The 21142-nt window shown below is 42.8% G+C and overlaps 2 protein-coding genes across 5 annotated transcripts in view; one reads left to right on the top strand and one right to left on the bottom strand.

Moving 5' to 3' along the window:
* The window catches only part of DOCK1 (dedicator of cytokinesis 1), a 258548-nt gene that overhangs the window by 159967 nt on the left and 77439 nt on the right, over nucleotides 1-21142 (bottom strand). The window lies entirely within an intron of this gene.
* INSYN2A (inhibitory synaptic factor 2A) overlaps nucleotides 1-21142 on the top strand; it is a 39902-nt gene that overhangs the window by 15664 nt on the left and 3096 nt on the right. Inside the window, exon 3 of one of the 2 annotated variants that reach the window (XM_068689183.1) lies at nucleotides 12847-12918. In XM_068689183.1, the coding sequence (XP_068545284.1) occupies nucleotides 12847-12918 (72 nt within the window). Of the gene's footprint in view, nucleotides 1-222; nucleotides 914-12846; nucleotides 12919-21142 lie in introns of those variants that run through there. The other variant, XM_068689184.1, reaches the window with a different exon arrangement.

The following is a 21142-nucleotide window of genomic DNA, read 5'->3' as shown; positions in this document are numbered from 1 at the left end:
AATGCTTATTTTTCTTACCCTCACTTATATAAGGGTAATCTTTAAATGAAACCCATTTAATGTATCTGACTTTAGGAGGGTTCCCATGCCCTAAAACACTGGACCCACCTATAAACCCCAGTTCTTTACAATATCTGCATATCCAAGGCAGTACAGATTTGCGTGTCAGAGTCTGCGAGACTATATGATATTTGTAGCACTCCTTTACTTTTTCCCCCCCAGGTTCCTTGGCAATGGTGAGATGGCCCTTCCTCACCACCTAAGGACACATCACACGTTTTGAACTCATTTCAAACACGTTCTGGTGCGTGGAAGAGGCAATTAAGATGTTTTACCGAGTCTTTGATGTTAACTGCAAAATCATAACCGGTGGCAGTTCCACCAGCAGTGGAGGTTAATTATAAAAACTGGAGGCAAGATATCTACAAATCAAAGTAAGGCTTCGGATGGGGAGTTGTTTTAAACACAAGGACATACAAAGGTACTGTCTTAAAACTTAGCAAGAGCAGAAAAGAGCTCCTTAGACCTGCTTGCAGCTCCTCCTTCCTATGCTCTAGGCACACCCCAGATGTGCCTCCTCTCGTGAAGGTTACAGAAATGGTGAAGGAGGAAAGGAGAGATGCATATTGTATCTTTCCTCCTGGTTTATGAGTTTCTGTATTCCAGATCCATTGAATTTTCTACCACCTGGGTGATCTTAAAGGCGACTGCAGAAAGGAGCCCAGCACTACGCCTGGGCCGTTCCTGTTCTCCACCGAGCACATCGCAGAGCTGAGGGACCCCTCTGTTCCCAGACAAAGCATCAGCACATCATTAACTCACACCATACCTTTACCCTTACTTCCCTCAAATTAGGCAACTCCTTCAACAATAGGCTGCCCTGTACTTTTATTCTAATAAATCTTTCCAATTACTGCGTTCATTTCTACATTTTGCCACCGTGACCAACCACGGTGTGAACTAACCATCTCTGATCTTCTCAGTTTTGGCATGTTGATATTTCTGCCTTTACTAGCCCCTGACTCCTGTTAGGTCAGTTTACAACAAGAAATTGAGGAATATTACTGCTTCAGCTCTGCTTTCTGTAGCACGTGCAAGTCTTCCATGAACCAACCCGAAAAAGTGTTCTGTGTTTGTGGCATTTCCTGCTTTTCTTACGTGCATTAACTACCTTACAATAACACACATCAAGAAACAAATACAAATAACACACTGCTGGAAAAAAAATCGCTAACACTCAGTCAGATTCCTCTCCCTTCAGGAAAATCGGTGTTCTCTAAGTGCTGTGGTAGTGCCATGGGACCAGTGCTCAGTGGATTCATTTTCACTAATATGCTGTAGGTCCTGAACTGCTATTACTGCAATTCATCACTAAATGAGTCTATGCCAGCAAAACTGTATCAGCATCTCTGAAGATAGTGGTAGCATCCTTTGGGTGAATATCATCCATGGATACTTTGCAAAGTGTCAGGACTACATTATCGGCAATTAGCAACAACACACAGCCCTCGGCTCGGCTGAAAAGCGACTGGAAAAGCAGGAGGAGGAAAAAAGCATCTTGCCTTAACACCTGGCAAGGTGCAGAGGGCTCTTGTTGCCCAAATCTGATGCTTCAAGCATCAGCGTGAACTCTGCTCTCTGACCTGGGGTCAGGCCCAGGTGATTGGTTATAGAATGCAAAGTTTGGGCCATCGGGAAAAAAACACAGGGTGCAGCACAATTACAGTGCATTAAACCTAAACAGATTTGGGGGCAGGTTAGAAATCCTTACTGCGAGCTTGTGACATCCTCCACGTACTCCCACTGAAGATTATCAAAGCTGTACGCTTCTCGTGCGCATCGTTATTTAATAAAACTCGGCAAAATGGTGATTTATCTTACTATGTGGGAGCCTCTACCAAAAAAAAGAAAAAATTCCATCACAGCCAAAGGCTTTAACCAACCTTTGTGTTAAGTCATGCATGGCCAAAAGTAGCAGAGCTCCAGCTTCGATTTAGACTTCCAAGAGGAGGGGAGAAGTGCTGAGTATTACATGCAGCACGGGGCGGCGTCAGAACCCAACACAGGTTATTTACAGGAAAATAAAGCAAACGGAATTCAGAGCAAACTATTAGCAATCTGTAACAGCTGCAGACGCTTGTCTCTATTGAAACACGGTGCCCTCGGTTAAGCGAGGCAAAATTCTGCTCTGTTTACCTCTAAGGAGCCTCACCGAGGCCAGTCAGAGCAAAATCCAAGTCACTGATTTCCAAACCCGGCCAACGACGGCACAGCCCATGAAATATGTAACAGCGAAGTATTCGGAAGAGGAACAGATAATCGAAAATATTTTGCAGCTGGAGAACACTGATGACCTGCCCTTTAAATCTTCTGCGTGAGAAGTAACAGCAATCACGGCCCTTCTCGTTATACCACAAATCAGTAATTTTAATAAACAAAGTACTCAATTCGCCGTACAAAGCTGAGTCACAGTATTTTGACTCTGCCAGGCCAAACGCTACGTATTAGGCAACAGCTAAATGAGCCTGTTTCAGAGATCATTTATATTCATTTGTTAGCAGGCAGTGGTTGAGGAATTTAAAGAGCTCTCAGCAAACACTGCTGCAAGAAGCAGTCCCAGGCAGCAGCAGCAGCTCAGCCGGCTGCTTTGAAGGGGCTTTGAAGGCAATACGATCTCCTGGATGGGATCTGGATGTCATTTCACGTCTCCTTGCAATGAATACAGGATATTTGGGTCTCTATTATCATTTTTCAGCAGCCAAACCGTGTTTGCTTGGATGTTTAAACCGAAGAGGAGAGGAGGGCTCCAGGCAGCATCCGCGCCCAGCTCCTGCTGTAGCAGCACTGCCAGCGCCCACCCAGCATCACGCAGCCCAACGGCAGCTTGTCCTGACTCAGGAATGATGGTAAATGAAAGGCAGGTAGCCGAAGCAATTATTGCCCAGCTTGTTTGCTTTCCTCCTTTTCCAGAAGCTGCTCTGAGCACAGTCCAGCCGTGCAGCTCAGACGAAGGGGAAAGAGCAAACACCGGCAGTGACAACTCTGCTGCCGGCCTCAATCCGCCTACACACGAGCCAACACTTAAAAACTGGCAAGTTCCTTATGTCACATAAGGAGAAGGGTAAGCTCAAAAAGCTTACAAATACAGCCCTGAAAAACACAGCCTTTGGAAATAATGGAGTAGCGGCAGAAATGATATGACATGGCTTTGTTCGCGATTGGTTTTTATTTTTTTTTTCTTTAACCTCTCTGGTTTTGTTTTGCTTTTTCAATTACAGACATAGCACAGGAAACGTTTAAGAAAATTGTTCCTAAGAGAAAACCTGGAAATGGAGGAAAGCAATCTGTAGATAAGCTTAAAGGAAGACAACTGCACTGTAAAGTAAGATACAAAAACCCAGAGAACACAAGCAGCTTTATCTGTGATGCCCAAATGACATCACGTTTTGCATCGTGGTAGTGCAGCCAAGTTGCAGGACACGACACCAGCAGACCTTTGAAGTGCAGGGGCTGCAGTGACTGGACTTTCCCCTGGGGGATCTTCACAGACATCCTTTCGGTCTGTCCTGGGGAGCTGCCAAATCCATTCTGGCCATTAGTCTGCCTGAGACCACCTCCTCGATTTCTTGCTAATCCCTTTACTGTAAGCACACACTGGTTACAAACCCTTCTTAAACTAGACGTACCGAGACATCTGGGAGGCTGTAACAATTCACCTTCCTGTGGCACACAGGACATCTCTTCACCTTCATCCTCCATAGCCAGGGAAAAGGAATAATTTCTGCACAGATCAGTGCTTCGTGGGTCTTGTGACTCCAACCGATTGCTTTGACTATTCTGCTCTATCCATGTATCATTCATTGCTGTTTCCACCAAGATCAGCCTCACCTGGAGCATTCCATTACTGCAGTGCAAATCCATACTCAAGTAGCATTTTCTAGTTCCAGCAACTCCCCCTCCTTTCCTTGCAGCCATCCTATAATTCCTCCCTCTCTTTGCTGTAAGCATGCAGATATTTCTAATTACGAGGAGCTAAACTGTCAGCTCTCTCCTGTCATTGCCCCACAGGTGCATCACTCCCTAAACTCTGAGCCACACTCAAAGGGCACTCCATGAACACTCCTATTTTTCCGGGGTTAGTTCATTAAAGCAGTTTTAAGACCAACTCTTACACTCACTAAAAAAAAATGAGAAGTTGGATATGAACAGCTCCCAACTTGTATTTCACAGCACAGCGTGTCAGAGATCGTCCAGATTTGATGGGATTCATACTCCATATACTTTTTTTTTTTCCCTTCAAGAGTTGAACAAATGTATTCCACTGCTTGTAATCAAAGCTTCAGATCATACTGGCAAGGAGGATAAAAAGCAAGGGCGAACCTTTAGGTTTAAACCTTTAGGTAAAAGACCTTTTGAAACAAATTTATTGGGGCTGAATGCTTACTCCGTGTGCTCCAGAAACGACAGGAGGACCGCTCCCAGTCTTGGGGCACAGCAAACTAAACGTACAGGCTGTTAGCTGCAGGTATCGCACAGCACAGCTGGAGAAAACAGTTTGGTGTGTTCAGAAAAATTATGTGATTTGTATCTGCTTGCTATTCACCAGGTTATACAAGCCAGATGAAGGACCCCACCTGATTCAGGGGGGTCACCAGCCCTCCAGGAAGGGAAATCTCTGCTCCACTGTTACATCGGGGCAGCTGCACTAACACAAAGGGCAATAAAAACAAACTTCCACGTTCAAAAACAGAAATACCAGTGAAGTCTTACAATGAATGACTGAGAAAAAGTGTAAGCAGGCTCGTGTTCGTGCTAAATATATCCCTGTGAGTTGCGGCAGATCATAAGGGAAGCTCTTCCAACTGTCACCGAGCTGTCCAAATTACATACCTGCAAGGAGAGCTCTGCTAAATCAGTCTTTTAAAGAGGATGTTATTTAGGTACTGAATTACCAGTTTTCGCTTTACACAATTAGAGTAATCCTTTAATAACGGCATTTTGAATGCCGTAGTATTAGATTCCAACGAGACAGAGCGGTGAGCCACATCTCTACCCAGTCAGGTAAAAATGAGCAAAATGAGCTTTGTGGCCCCAAGTTTCTCACTGCTGTTGGTTCTGCAAGAGATTCATCCCCAGATTTCTACCTGACACCTGCTTCTGAGCCTTATGGGCGTGCACAGAGGTACGCCTGGCGAAAAACGGATCTTGACTATGGGCAATTTCAGTAAAGAGGTTTGCCCTTAAGAGGAGCTTTTTGCTTTTAAACTGCTCCTGGCTGCCCCCGCTCCAGAGCTAAGAAAGAAACGTGCAGGTCAGTCCTAAGAGAGGACACCTTCACAGAGCTGAGGGACAACGAGGAGTGGAGCCGGACTCAGATACCCACGGCTTGTTTCAGAAATGGGAGAGAAACGCCTCCTATGCCAAAGAGCTCCCAGACACACGTCTGTTTGTCTCTCCCCCAGTGTCACTGCTGGCTTTCTTCCTCTATTACAACACCCAGGTCCTGTTCTCAGCTCAGATCTTAAAAATCCCCTATCACACTGCTTCGTATCTTCTTGTTGTGGCTTCGTTTTGGACATTGCAAATACAGAGAGATTCTGAAGATGGATGAGTCAATAGGTAATGGATTTAAGGGACACGGCACAGCCCAACACGGGCACGCCTTTGCTGCCTGCAGGCAGTACCAGGTTATTCTTCCCACTCACCCAACCATTTTTCCATGTTATATACAAGCACTTAGGAAAGGAGCACTTTAATAGATCACTATTCACACATTTTCTGCAGCAGCTTATTGTCATTGCTCCTTTCTGCCTCTCGCTCAGCAGTAGGACAGGGATCTGCGGGGTCCCAGGGCAGCTGTGAAGGCAAAGTGCCCTTCTGCAGGCTGCTGGAAGCCTCTCCAGCACCCGGAGCTGTGCCTGGCCCTCTATTAACAGCATTTGGGCAGCAGGATGATGGGGTGAGTTTTTCACAACATCACTTGTTGCACAAATAAATAGAACAGCCCATTAGATGGGGTATTCTGCTCTTTGTTTCCTCCTGGTTATCGGTAAGAAGATGAGAGAGGATCTGAGCGTGGTCTCATAACTCAGCCAGACTGGGCTGCGGAGATGAGCAGAGGTATTTGGACATCAACAAGGCAATTTGCACTCCAGAATACCTGGCATGATTCGGACATCGCTGTGGTAAATGAGATTTGTTCCCTCCACTGCCATCGACACGAGCCCAGAAAGAACTTGTGAGCTGGGACCTTGCTGAGCATCTGTGTGCAGAGCCCTGGCAGATGCAGAGCTGCTTCTCCACCGGTTCTCCTGCACTGCAGTGAAATCAAACCATCAGGTAGGGAAATGAGAAAACAAAGTGCCGGGGCCTGCAGAGACCTGCTTCCAAGGGCCTTCCTGCTGCTCCTTCCTGCAAGTACTAAACTCCTTGGAAGCACCACTCAAACAGCAAGAACACCAGACAGCAGCTGTATTCAGCAGAAGTTTGAGTCTGGCAGGAGCCTGGCACCTAGAAAGGTTTGAGGGCATGAGCACAGCACGGGCTTGCACGAAGATCAGCCCTGCAAACCCCAGAAGTTACATGCAGAAGGCGTTCATTTTAAAATAAGGTGGATTTGGGGCTGAGACAGCAACAGGGACTTGGAATAGGAACGAAACTACAATAAAGGGGGCTGCAGCACGAGGTTCACAAATCTCGCAGCACCCAAATGATGATGCTGAAGTCCAGAGCAAAGCACGAGGGGCAAAGCCAGACCTCGGGGTGTAATACTGAGTAAGCTGTGTGATAGATAACCAAGCACGCCCCCAAAGAGCTGCCAGCCAGAGATAAAGTTGGTGCTCAGCCAGAGCCAACAAATTCCCTAAATTATTGATACACAAACTGCTGACATTTTAATTATCCTTCTCATTTTTTGGTGATATGACAGAGAAACAAAGGCATTCGAGAGAGATGCCAGACCTCAAACACTCGTAATTCCTACAAGATTTTCTGATTTCACTTGAAATGCCTTTTTAATTCTTTTGATTCACAAGGTTGGGGTTTTTTGTTTGCTTGTGTTGTTTGGTTGGGTTTTAATCACTAGGCAGCCCTACTGAAATATGGTGGTTGTTTTTTATTGTGTTTTTTGCTTTGTTTTTTTTTAAACCCTCACTCCCTAACTAACCTGAGTACAATATAAAAATGTATTTACGGGGTGAAAGCACTTGAATTGCTGTCTTGGGAGTTATGCCACACGCCCACAGCGCAAATACCTCAAAAAGAAAATTAGTCATCTGCTTCCAACTGTCAGGACTGGGGAAAAAACAACAAACTACTGTCTTGGAAACAGCCTAAAAAATCTCACCATTGAGCTCCGCTACATTTCAAAGTACTTTCAGAGACCAGATGAATAATATGAGCCCTGTAATAACAAGAAAGATAGGGGGAAAAAATCTGGAAAATGATTCTGCTATTAGAGCATCACGCAATTTCCACTTCCATCCTCCACCATCAGTTAAAAACAACTTTCAGAAATGAGTTACTGAATTTGTGCGTAGTTTCTTTTGCCTTTTTTGTTTTGTTTTTTTTTATCGTTTTGGCTCTGTTTTTAATGTTAAAACATCCTGGTACCCAGCAGGATAACCCTGAGTACCTACAGCCTCCCTACATACCCCAGAGCTGGGACAGCTTCTGCCTTCCCACCTCTGCACGTGTGCTCTGATTGCACAGGCACGGAGCTTTGCAGCTGCCAGGTATCGTGGCCGTCCCCAGGAAGGTGCTGACAACTTCAGAGCAGGACGGGAAAGCTCCACCCCGAAGGCAAATCCCCACTACAAGTCCATGAGACTGCTAAAAAACGGGGCAACAGCTGCTGGCTGGGTGGAGCCCATAGTGCTGGAGGTAGCAGGGAGCTCACGGCCCTTTTGGGGCGCTGCAAAGCACAGCTCTAACAAACAGTGGCTTCTGCTCACAGCTGTAACACCCAATCTATTTTAAATGCAATTAAATTCCACATAAGACAGCCAAACCTGAAGGAGGACACACTAAAGCACCCCTTTCTCTAGCTGCTCTGAGTGCTCCAAGGACCCTACGCTGCTCGTCACAGCGCTGTGTGCACCAGGATGCTCCCAAAGCTTGTACTAGGGAAGAAAATAAGGTCAAAAAAACTCCAGAGAAAAAAAAAAAAAAGTAATTAAAACTTCAGGTGAAAGCAGAGGAGAAAAAAACGTAACATCTGAGACGGAACAATTCAGTGTTTGCGTCCAGACGTAGGCGAACTAACTGTTTAAGCATCAAGTCAATCAAGTCAATCGCTCTGGGCTCAACGCCGCTCTTCTGGAGTTATTTATTCTTTTGGCTGTAGCACTGCCAGCTATAAATGACAGCTGTTGACTGCTGGTTTTCAGCGTAATGAGAACACGGCACCAGGAGGGCTGTGTCAACTTTTCCACTGCCCCCCTGGGCCGGGGGCTTCCCAGCAGAGCTGGCTGTGAGCTTGCTGCCGGCCCAGCTGCAGCATCCCCGCACGCGGCTCCTGCTCTGAACACGGCTTAGGGCATCCAGAGGCAGCTTAATCCAGCAGGAACAGGACTTTGCTGATGGAAGTGTATTTATACGAGGCAGCTTTCCATCCCGATACAATGCCACATCTTTCCTAGGTTAGACTAAGACCGTGGCTAAGCAGGATTTAGCTTCATCAGCCAAACCTATCAAGTGATCTTCCTCTATTTATGCAGCTAGAACATGGTTATTCACACCACAAGGACGACTACAACACACAGAACATCGGGAAGTCATCTGATTCTGCCAGAAGCCGAATTATGTTAATAATAAGGGTGGACAACTCCCTCCCGAAGCCTGGTTATCAGCCTCATTACTCTTCACCGCTTAACAGTAAATGCAAGTTTTGAGAAGTTCACCACTACGCTGTTTATTTTTAAGGCATTATTCTGCAAACCCAGGTAACATCAGAGCGTTTAACTCTCTGTGCTCTGTGTAGTCCCAGCAGGAGGATGTAACAAAACTACTCTCCAAACCACTCTGTAAGATTTTCTTCGTTTTCAATACTTGCTCAGGGTACTTGGATTAGTGCCCCCTCCCTCGCCACCTCCTGAACCACAGAAGGATTTCAGTGTACACAGACCTAAACTTCCCTCTCAGCACAGCCAGGCCTCCAATTTATATTTGCAGAAGCCTACCCAAATGCAAAGATGGTTTTAAGGTGCTGCAGTTGGTATTTTCAAAAGACGCCTCAAGCAGGTGCACAAACTCGGCATTTCTCAGGGGTTTTCGAGGTGTGTGTAATTCCTTCGGGCTGCTCTGAAATTCCTGCCTATTCTTAGCAGCTGCCAGTCCATATCAGCAAATGGCTGCTCTTCATTATCATATTTTCCTACTTGGAGGTGTTAATTGAGGTTAAGCTCCGGTTGTGCCAAGAATGCTAAAAGAAATGCAAGCACGTAAAAGCCTCCGGAAAATAACACGCAGCGGAGCTGGCAACCACACGTGAAACACCGAGCCTGGAGAGCCCTCTGCTCGTTTACCCAGCTAATTAGAGGCAGACACAGCCAGCAGGAACCTCCATCCATCCCTCCTCCAGCACCTACATCCCCGAGCACATGGCACTGGCCAGGCCCATCTGCACACATCCACGTGGAGGCAGAAAGACGAGGCGCAAGGTATCAAAGCACGAAGCTGCTGGATATTTGTTAGGGGAGACTGAAAGCAATGTAAGCCAAAAGGGCAAAACCAAAAGCTGGTTGTTCAACAGCCAAGTTTTGTCCACCAAAGTTCTGAAACCTAGTGATTCGTACACGTCAACCAGTGCAGCATTCCCAAACCCAGGATGGTAAAAGTGGGCAATGAAGCTGCAGGGCTAATAATGTAAATAAGAGTAATAAAAAATATCAAATAAAAGTAATAACTTTATGTAAAAATAATTTTTACATAAAGTGCATTGCTCACAGGAGTCCCAGCTCGGGGGAACTCCTGGCTCCCAGGCACCCCATTTTGGATCTCAGGCAGCCCAAAGCCACCCATCAGTTCGCTAAAAAGCAAACAAAGTTTCTGTAGGACCCTTTGCAAAAAAATTCACATTTACACATTTAAATAAAAATTGAAAAATACTTATGAGTTTATACCAATGAAGAAAAAAATTACTGGTCTATAGCCTGAACTCTTCTAAATTATTGCATAAGGGAGATAAGAAAGACACTCGAAATACTCCATCCCGTACAGAAAGCACACCCAGAACATGGATGTGAGCCCAGCACCCAGAGCGTGCTCGCAGAGCGGTTGTAGCAGTTAGCACTGAAGCTCCAGCTGCTCTGTTTCTCAGCAAGTTGGTTTTTACTTCCCTGGGTAAGGTCTGTGTGCAGAACCACTGTGCTAATGGTAAAATCTTTGCTGGCATGAGGTAGGTAAATTCCATGCCAGCATTTCTGTAGATAATTATGTGAAAACAAGAAAGTGAAAGCCTGAAGCCCTGGGGTAAAAACAACATTTTTTTTTTATAAAGAGTTTAATTTGTAAGTAATTGCATTTGTGCTGTACCACCTCTGGTACAGCGCAGCCTTGGCTAACGAAGCAGCATCACCTGAACCGGAGTTTGAAAGAAAAGCCCTCCCTGAGAAAGCTGAAAAGATTTAAGGAGGAAAATGATATTTTAAGACAAGTTGATCATAAATTGCCAAACAACTAATTGTGAACAGGTTGGTTTGGGGGTGGCAGTGAGGCTAAAAGCAACAGTGCTGAACGGGGCAGCTGGGAAATGGGGATTTCAAAGCGATCAGATCATTTTAATGCTGATATCAAAGGGCCAGTTTTTATCAGGTTGAGCCTGCCTTATACCATAAATTAAGAAATATGATTTTAAGAATTAAAAGATCATCATATGCTTCAGAAATTAATTTGAATAAAAGTCCTGAAAACAAGATTAAAAAATAAATAAATCAAAATTGCAAGTTATGGAAGCAGGACCACAGTTCATGACTGACCTGGCGCATCCACAGTAAGACCAAACAAAGTGTGGCTTTTGCTAAATAAGTAAGCAGCCTACTAACTTGGGGTGATTCAGAGACACATCCAGTTGCTCTGAGAAGCACTTTGCAGAGAGCAGAGAGCCCGGCACGAGCAGCACAGACCAGCAGCACAGTACAGGAGCAGCACAGGCTGCCGGAGAGCAGGAGGTCATTAGTCTACGAAGCAGCTAATTACCTGTATATTAAAAGGTACTTTGCAGGCTTGCACGGAGAAATAAAAACGTCCCAAGTGACATCTAATGAAAAAAACTGGCACCCAGCACGGCGCGTTTATGTCTTTATCTATCGAGAGGCATTCAGCCCCCCGTGCTGTTCCTCCCAGGGTGGTTATTAACTACCTGCGGGAAATCACGGCTTCCAGACACCGAGCTGTGAAGTTCAGGGGCTGGGTCTTTCAGCGACGGGTTTTAGGATTTGATCAATAGCTTGGAAAAATAATTTTACAAGCCCAAGTTTAACGCAGTGTTGCCTAGCCGAGTGCCTGCCTCCAGGAGAGTTTAACGGGGAACTGAGAACAGGAACTACTTCAGGCCTCCAAGGACCAAAAGCAGCATCCCGCAGAGTCTCAGTGCCAGAGATTCCCTCGCTGCCTTCAAGGTCACACGGAGGGATTTCTTCTCTCTTAAAAACGTAAGTTTTAGGTAAAATATGTCCTTATAAGGAGCCTAATAAGCTTCTTAAACAACACTCAAAGCTTTTTAAATAGTAAGGAGAAGTGACGCAGCGTAGGTATTTAGGAAATGCTCATTTTCTGTGTTAGGGACAGGCATATAAACAATTTGTGTATCATTTTTCATTAAAATTGTGCATTAGAGAGGCCTGATATTTTGTTAAGTAAAAATTAAATCAGTATTTCCACAAACGCTGTATTTTTCCATGACTATTATGGTGCCAGGGAAGCAAGAAGCAGGCCCTCTGTCCCCAGAACCTGAGCTCAGCAGCATTCCCTTAAATTACTGCTAACCTGATCCAAAAGCCTCAAACTTCCACAGATGAGGTATTTCCCCATTTCTTTTACAAGCAGCTAGGAGTAAACAGCAGATACCAGTCTGTATTTTACACAAATTGGAATAAAATAACTTAAAATGATTCTCTAGTCTAGATATGTAAGTCTATATAAAAAAAAAAAAAAGGAAAGTGCTACTATGTAAAAACTGACTTTGCAATTTTCATTTTAAAATCTTTTGCATGCAAGAACATTTGCGTTGATATACAGGCTGCTTTGTTCCTTTTAATTTAACACATTTATTTTAATGAAATTTCCGTCTGCGTACAGACAAATCCTTGCAGAGGTGACAATACTTAGGGAAAGTAAGAGCTGGACCGTGCCTCAAACTGAAGGGTGACGAGAGAGGTGCAGGCTAGGTGAATAAGGGAAATGTTAGTTGAATGGGATGGTCTTCCTCTTAAGATATAGACATCACCACAACTAACCAGATGCCATTTCACATTATTATGCTCTGTAAGTCCACCAGTACCTAGGAAAGCTCTATGTATTTGAGAAGACAAGCTTTATGTAAAAAAAACAGGCTCACTTAACTTCATTTCCTTGTTGTTTTCCCTCTTCATCGCTGCACAAAGTATTACTGAAATAAATCTGGTATTTTCTCCTCCCAATCACTAATCACCTGTTTTCCAACCAGCAGCATCTCATGGCTCAGTGAATCCAAGCAGGCTATTTTTGATCCTGTTTTCTAGCTAGATTGGTATGGTCAATACTAAAGTTTAAAAAAAAAAGTTCTTATTTCTATGAAAAGCAATGACAGAAGGCAAAGACATGTTAAATAAATTGCTTTTTAATGACCTCGTGTTCTTATCTTTGTAGGCTTTCGTATCGGACTGGTCAAGACACGGCTAATTGCGACACGTGCAGGAACAGTGCGTGTATCATCTACAGGTAGGTTAAAATATGAATACTCCCTCTTCTTACTTAATGAGAGTAACAATTTTATTCATTAATGCAAGATGAAATGGTAGCCTTCATTAAAATGGTGTTGGTTTTTTTTTTCAATACACAGAAGCTGATTAAAAAAACAGAAAATAAATTTACCTTCACTAAATTACTTATACTAACTGACATCTGCTTTCAAGCCTACAATGACAAATAGATGACTGTGGTCAGTGCCCTGCTGCAGCTCTCGGATGTGGAGTGCTGCAAGTTGTGAGCTTCATTGTCACGTTGCTAGAGATACTTCCAATTCCTGTCCAGCAGCTCCACGTGCCAAATTGATTTCATAGCAGTAACAGCCGGACTCAGGAAGCAATTTTGAGATTTCAGAGCACAGATAACCAGGTACAGATTCAATTTAGGTAGTTTAATCAGGGAAATGACATTACTACCCAGGCTTTTACATACTCTTACATTTGTAGGTAAGTTTTTAAAGCATACAGGGCAAATACGTCCTGCTCAACACGAACAGCACACGTCTGCCTTCTTCAAATCAAACCTGCTCAGTCTTCATGCAATGCACAAGTGAAGACTCGCTGCATGCATACAAAAATCCCCTTTAACAGACTCGTTTTGAAGGTGTACGGTTCTGGAAGGTGAATACAGGTTGGCTCATTACTGTCAAACCTTCAAACATGACAAAACTGCTTCGTGGCTTTGTTAAAGATGTGTTATACCTGCTAGAATTTCTCCTCTAGAAGGAAGTACTTGGGAGTTTACTTGCTAGAACAGAATCAGGTGCAGACAGTGAAAGGATACGTTTTAGTTTTCTCTAAAGCAGAGGTTCACCTCCTAAAGTTTATCAGCCAAGAGACCCGTTTTGCCATGTACTATGTAATGAATAACAGATAATCAGTGGGCATGACACGAAGCCATCAGGAGTTTGATGATGTGTTTCATACTGACAGCTTAATTATCCTCCTCCATTACAGAGAGTCTTAAAGAAAAGCAACTGCATGTTTACATGTGGTGCAGGTAAGATGGAAATAAACGTGACTCAGATTATCATTCTACCAGGAATTTCTTCTCTTTTCTGTACAAAGGGATAAAATATTCTGAGAACTTATTTCTAGATTTCCTTCTGAAACATATCAGCAGGTATTTCAGAAAATCAGGCAATATAGTGCAGATGAAAATGTATAAAGACTGTTATTAACTAAAGATACAACCTAAAATGAATGTACAAAATGCTGTCTGGGTCTGAAAACCACTTCCCCCCTTGTTTGTCTACTCGGTTTCTGATTGAGGTGGAAGACCTGCACCTATTCATACATTACACACAAGCTGCCTAGAAGTGAAAGAAGGAAGGATGGAAAGCTTCAGCTCCATCTTTTCTCCTTCCCAGCTAACTAGGAAAGAGCAAGGTGCTGTTCTGTGCAGGGGAAGGACCCAATTTATGTATTTCTCCTGTAGACAGGCATTTAGCAGCATAGAAATAACAAAGGCCTTTCCTACTGCCCTGTTTGCTCATCCCATGCAATTTCTTTCCCAGGGCAGACAGGGAAGTTGCAACACAGCACTCTGTCATCAGAGGTGCTCTTTTTGTTTCAAAAACAATTTTATTTTATTTTATAGGGCTTGATTTGTAGTCAGCAGGTTTAAAAGGAAGGAACTTAAGAGTATTTGCAGTGGTAATTCCTCTTATATGCACTGCAAATGAAAAGCACGCAGCCATGCAGATTTGAAGGGCTTCCCTCCACGCACATTACCAGCCGGCTCCCCAGCATTTCCCACCAGAACAGCCATTTGGACTGAAGCTGTCGATGCAGGGCATTCGCCTAAAGCAGTGTTTCCAGGGGAAGTTTTAGCAAAAATCAGCTCAGCTTTTTGACACAGTAGGAGAATACACGCTGCAGGCAAGAAGTCTAAAAGCAGAAGACAGCGCAAAACAGGGGAACTCTGAGAAGGCTGAATTACTATGACAAGATAAGCAGCCAGAAAGGATAAAAGAGAAATTCGCTGATAAAACCACCACTAAGACACATTGCCTTGTAGGATCTTCCCCAAGTCAAATACTACAGTGCTGGAACCTCCGAACAAAATGAAGCATCTCATTAGGGAGGGTGCGAAAGCTGCTGGTAAACCTGAACTCTGCGTGCAAGGATACAGGCAGCACCTCTAAAGGATTGCAAGACAAACCTTGCATACAGGTACAGTTAAGAAAGAACACGTTTTAGGGACAGAAATTAAAGCACATTCTCCAACTGCTTTTATGATACTAGGAGAAGTATTTTTACCCAGCTTGGACCCACTGTCCTCCCTTCACACAGGCAGTAGACAGGGGAGACCAAAGAAAATGTAACCAACCCCCTTACGGGGCAAGTCAAGAGCTCAGAGAATTCTTAACATTGTCCACAATTGCCTTTGCTTTCAAAAATGCAATTCAATTTTTAACACGGTAACATTAAAAAAAGACACTTCGGAGGTCTTTCAAAGCTCTATTTTTAAACTGAAGCATCTTAGGGGAATGAATCAGTTGCCCTACTGCCAATCCAGCTACCTGCTGTGGTGTCAAGTGTAGCAGAGATGAGGAGCTAGAATGCAGAAACAATCACTGTAATTAAATTCTGCTCCTCAAGATGACTTCTCCGAATATTAATACGATCTAGCACAAAAGCTGAAGACAATGTGGAAGACACAAATCTCTGTTGTACTCTAAGCTATTTTTGTTGCTTTTTATGTGCAAAAATGCTCAGACTTTTAGTAAACATTTCAAGTAGAGGATTTTGAAAGGAGTTATTTTGCATATGAAGTATGTATTTTTTACTAATATTTCAAATCTATTCGTACATTGTCTTAATGTTGAAAAGAATACATAGAATTAAAGAAATTTTAGAATTAAAGAGAAGTGGGAAACCAGGTTACTTTTTCCTTTTTTGATAAATAGGAAACTGTTCAAACCTGAAACTGTTAAAGATAGAAGGTCCCAAAAAATTAAACTTTCCTACTCCAGGAACCAGCAGGAAAAGAACCATCTAAATTTGATTCCCCATTCCCTCAAAAATGTCCTTGTTGCTGCCATAGGAAATAGGCTCAGGAACTTGATGAATTCTAACCCAGCTCAGATTTCTTCCATTGCATGAGATGAGCAACATTAACTGCATCCTCGTCCTGCAGCACACATCAATTCACTGCTTCCACTGCCAATTAAACACCCATTTAGCTGCTCCCGTGAAGGCTGGGAAAGGCTGGAGCAATTACCCCAAAGGTTTCAGCAGCCTGCTGTCACCGGGATCCTAATAGGGACAGGATCAGTCGTGCCACGTCTCCTGGAGCTCTAGGCTCAAAGACAGCTTCAAGACTCTTTAGCTGCAAAGTTATCAACAGAGCTTTTAATGACCAAGCCCCAGCTACACGACAACAGTCTAAACTAGTCAAAAGTGTTTTGCAGCATGTCTTTGTAGTAATCGCCGGACAGCGTTTAAATTAGTAGTCAAAAAATGTCATTTTTAGTAAAAATAAGCCAACTTTTAGTCAGGTGTTGATGTGTCAAACATTAACCCACCCCATCAATATCCACATCTCATAACAAAAGGCCTCAAAATAGTTTCAAAATCATCCGTCTTTTACAAACTATAGAACAAAACTTATAGAAAGATACAAAAAAAATTATCCGTGTATCCTTTCCAAACTAAATGCAGATTCACTATCATTTTTAAGGAGAAAGGATAACCCTTATTAGGGTAAATTGTCAGCACAAAGTCAACTTAATACTGAGGTCTACCAAGATCTTGTTATTAAGAAGAAATCGCATTGATATGCAGAAATTGTACTAAATCTATCACACCCAAACCCATGTGCACTCAAATCTTCACAGGCTGTTTTATTCCGTGATTATCTTTTAGTGGAACTGCCCTTTCCGTTTCTATTTAAATTACCATCCCTCATGAATTTTAATCCTCGCAAAGGAATCTTTATGAGAAAATGAGTCTTCTGTTTAATATTTTTGTGCATTATTCTACGGCCTCTATCAGGAATTATCTCTGTGAAGGAGCATCTTAAGGAATTCATGCCAGGCTTCCCTCTGGTCAGAGAGGTCACAAATACTCTGTAGTTTTTACAAGGTTACTTTAGCTGCTGGAAATGATCAAATCTCTAGCCAATTTCTGCACAGGGGGAACAAACAAACTTACATCAGGACTGCACTACTGGAGCTCCTGGGAAAAAAAAATTATTCAGAGCTGCAGCAACCATTAATTTGGCTGTTTTTTAGTCCTTCAGGATTTTGCAATCATATTCGCTGTTTTACAGTATTTAATTTTGTCAGTGACATTTTAAGGCACGCTCCAGCTATTTAATTGAAAACCTATTATTAGAATCTATGCAATTTAACACTCACTAAACCAGCAGCTGTTACAGGTTAAAATCACGGTGATGCCAGTCAACCAGGTAGCACAGAGGCCACGTGGAAGTAGTTTAATTGTAAAGGTTCGACGTAATGATAATTATGAAAATACGTAAATATGGCATACAAAATGAAGACAAGTAGACAAATTCCTAAGATGGTATCAGTATAACAAAATCAGGTAACTAAATGACCAGACTAGGAATTTTCACCATTTTTTTTTTCATTTCCTACCCACAGTAATTAACTTACGTTCTTTCTCACCTTACTTCTAAGCCTGTGAGATGTTTAGTTGAAGATTTTGATCTTAACAGCTTCCCAACACTGACAATGCTTGGGATCCTAGGCATCTGCGATATTCAGGTTGAAATGGAAAATTTAAAAAAAGTGATCGTTTGCAAGTATATTGAGCTGTTTCTCAAGTTATTAGTGCTTATCTGGATCCTGATCTTCCAAGACATGGCACACACTAACTCCATGGCATCCTATTAACGTAACCCAGAAGCAGAGGCAGTGATGTTCTTTTCCAACTTCGCATAGCCTGCTGTAGAGTTAAACCTCTTGTCAAATGCTTGTAGGATTCAGGCCTAAACATTACAAACTAGAGAGTAAAAAAGGAAACAGAGGGAGTGTCAAGTCAAAGGAGAAGGGTTGCGGTTGAACAGGAGAAATGTTGGGTTTACCCTTGGGGGGGATCTCAGCCCCGAGCCCGTGCAAACTCCCTCCTTGGAGATTTCAAGAGCCAACTGGGTGAAGCCCTGAGCAACCTGGTCCTGAACCTGAACTGTTCCAATTCTGCAACCTTACAGAGCCGACATACCAGACTGTTAGCACCCAGCACCTTAAACTGATGCACATTAATAACGTGTGACTATGTTAGGAAAGATGAAAGCCCATCCGAATCTCCAAGCTTGTTGCTAGATCCGCTCCCACGTCCCATATGTTTAAAACCAAGTGGTTATGACTCCTCAAACTGTTTTCAATCCCTTACACAGCAACAAAATTAGAAAAAGTTCACTCTCCTGCCAGCATGCAAAAAATAAACACTCATTAACATAAATTCTCAAAATCATTAGAGAAGCCACGAAGCCAAGAACAGAAAACCCACCGCACCAGTCCCTAATCACAGGGCTGGGATTCAGCAGATGGGGTTAAGCAGAAAATAAAGCAGGATGAGCGAGTTGGCTGCCCAGAGGGATGACAGCAGTTTTCCAGGCATCACTCAAGCATTGCCCGCTACCTTTCTGCGGTGTGCCTCAGGTGTGGCAAGCCCAGCTCCCCGACACTTGCGTTTGAGTACATCAGAATCAATTCCTCCAAGGTCTGCTACTTCGGTTTACAAGGTCTGATAATATTTGTTTTGTTTTTGTAGGGCTTATTCATTATTGTTGGTGTTCATAATTTTTGGCCTAACTGTACTTATCACAGGGAGGCCTCGAGACATGAAAGAGGCCATTCGGGAGTGAAACAAACCACATGGCATAAAGGAATTAAAAATTGTCGAGGTCAGTGAGAGGAAACCTAGAGATGCTTAGGATACAGAAGTATCACTCAGCAAAGCAATATCATCAGCTGAGCCAGGTGACAAGAACTGGTTCTCCAATACAAGGTTTGGGAAGATGGGAACAGGCTGTAGAGAACATCCACCGAAATATAAAGAAGCCACACAGATCTGTGACACTCTCTGAATTTAATTGTATTCCATCTGTTGGATAGAAAGTTAGAAACCCAAAATAAAACCAGCTACAGCTAATTTAGACAAATCTGAAAAATCACAGAATAAGGTTTTTGTGTTCTTACTGCAGCACAAACAAGTCGACACGGAATCCTAAGTTTGCAAGCAAACAAATCATTTGCCTCAAAGGAACAGTTCCGTTAGGAAACCTGCAAAGCTAAATAAATTGATCCTGATAGATAACAGCTCTCCTGCAAAATGTACACAGTTACAAGAGGTAAAATACATTTCCTTTCACGCTCTTTAGGGTTTTCAGAAGAAAAAAAAATATTTATTTTGATGTAAATAGATAAAACAGCCTGCAATGAGCTGCAAATGGTTTCATGCAGTAAAGAATGCCAGTAATGGGGTTTTTGTCATACGAACCAGAATTAGCAGAGTTCTTCTCTTGCAGTCCATCTTTAATAAAAACTGATTGTGAAAAAAAGGTATTCTGCTCAGAAAGTTGCTTTGGCTTTTACATTTTTTTTCACATCAATTTTGAGTAGGTCTTAAGAGAGTTACTGAGTTGACTGCTCTGCTCTGTCCTTAACGAGGCTGAGTATTAGATGCAGGGCTCTTAGAGCGTGCCTCTGTAGTACCAGCAGATCTGATGCTGCTGTCTACAGCAAGTTCAGTGGTCACGGGGCAGTTCTAAGGTGTACCTGAAATTTAAATATATATATATTTTTTTTCTTTATTTTCAAATGTCTTTTTACCACTTAACAACGTGGAGGCAGGAAAAATATTTTGAGTATTTCAACTCTTATCTAAAAAACTTCTCTGACTATTGGGGAGTTTCTCCAGCCACTCCAGATGACTGAAATGCTGTTGTACTCAATATGTGTTTAACCATTAAACTAGGTTTAACTAGTCTTACAGCCAGATTAAGAATAAATAAATAAAAAACCCAACACCTTTACAGCACCTCCTTCTAGGGACTTCACTGGAAGTCCTCCTGACAGGCAGACTCCACCAGCTCTGGGAAAAGCCACCCAATAACCCACCTCATCCTTGCAACATCCCAAACATTTCCTACCAAACTTCTGATTTCTTCTCCTCCGATCCAAGAGGAAAATAAAATCCACCTAAATCCACAGATGGAGTAAAGCAGCATAGCTTCTCTGATACCTTACTCCAAACAAGCAACGTCAGAAATGACTCAGAAGACAAATTTAATAGCTATTAAAGTGAGCTGACATCCAGGAGCACTGACCTCGGATGTTTATGCAGCACTGAGGTACCCGAAGCAGTCAGTGCAGAGTCAAGGGCAGCCTCTCAAATGCCTCAAAAGATGCACTCAGTCTCGTAGTTTTAGAATATCGAGCAACACATAGGGAAGGAAGATATTACACTACTCGTCCCATAAAACTTCCCTAATATCAAACCATGACGTTTAAGGTATTTGAATGTACGTGGCCTAGATTGGTTTTTGAGGATCAGATAAAATTAGTATTTTGCTGAAGTTCATAATGTGATTTGTTTTCTAAGCTAACCTTGAATCTGTAGCTCTCTCTGTTGAAATAAGGGTTATAATTTCATCGTTATTATGTTTCTTAATTGCTAGCAGGATTGTGTAGTGGAGAGTCCTTAGAATTCAGGAGGCGTAATCTGGATCTTAAGTATGTTTTCTGAATGCATGCTTTAAGACTAAACAAGTGTTTCCCTTATTGCTTTTTTAATATTTTTATTTATTTAGCAATTATTATTGCTATTAAATTTTAAAAGCAAATGAAACAAAACAAATACACACGAGCTATTACTGTAACGCGTCCTTTCCCTGCTACCTACAGATCTGATCAGCTACATAAACGAGCCTACAGCCCCAGCTGTTTTTGTCTCAGCACTCATTCAGAGGCTGAGTAGGTCGTATTTTACTGTCCTTGTTACAGGGCTATGTGTATATGCAGAAGGTTCGCAATGTAAAGCAGAATTAGGTTTTTAACATATTTATTTTTCAGAGATGAGTACGTACACATGGTGGTAATTTGGTGAAATTAATCTAACGCTAAAACTTGCAAGGAACAGCTAAGGTATACGAGTGGCCAGGTCAGCCTCCTTACCTCTCGCCAACTCGGCAGCTTTTTGCAGAAGAAAAAGTTCTCTGCATGTAG

The sequence above is a fragment of the Anas acuta genome, chromosome 7 (assembly GCF_963932015.1).
Source record: "Anas acuta chromosome 7, bAnaAcu1.1, whole genome shotgun sequence".
Taxonomy (NCBI): Eukaryota; Metazoa; Chordata; class Aves; order Anseriformes; family Anatidae; genus Anas; species Anas acuta.
This window is presented reverse-complemented; position numbering and strand designations above follow the sequence as displayed.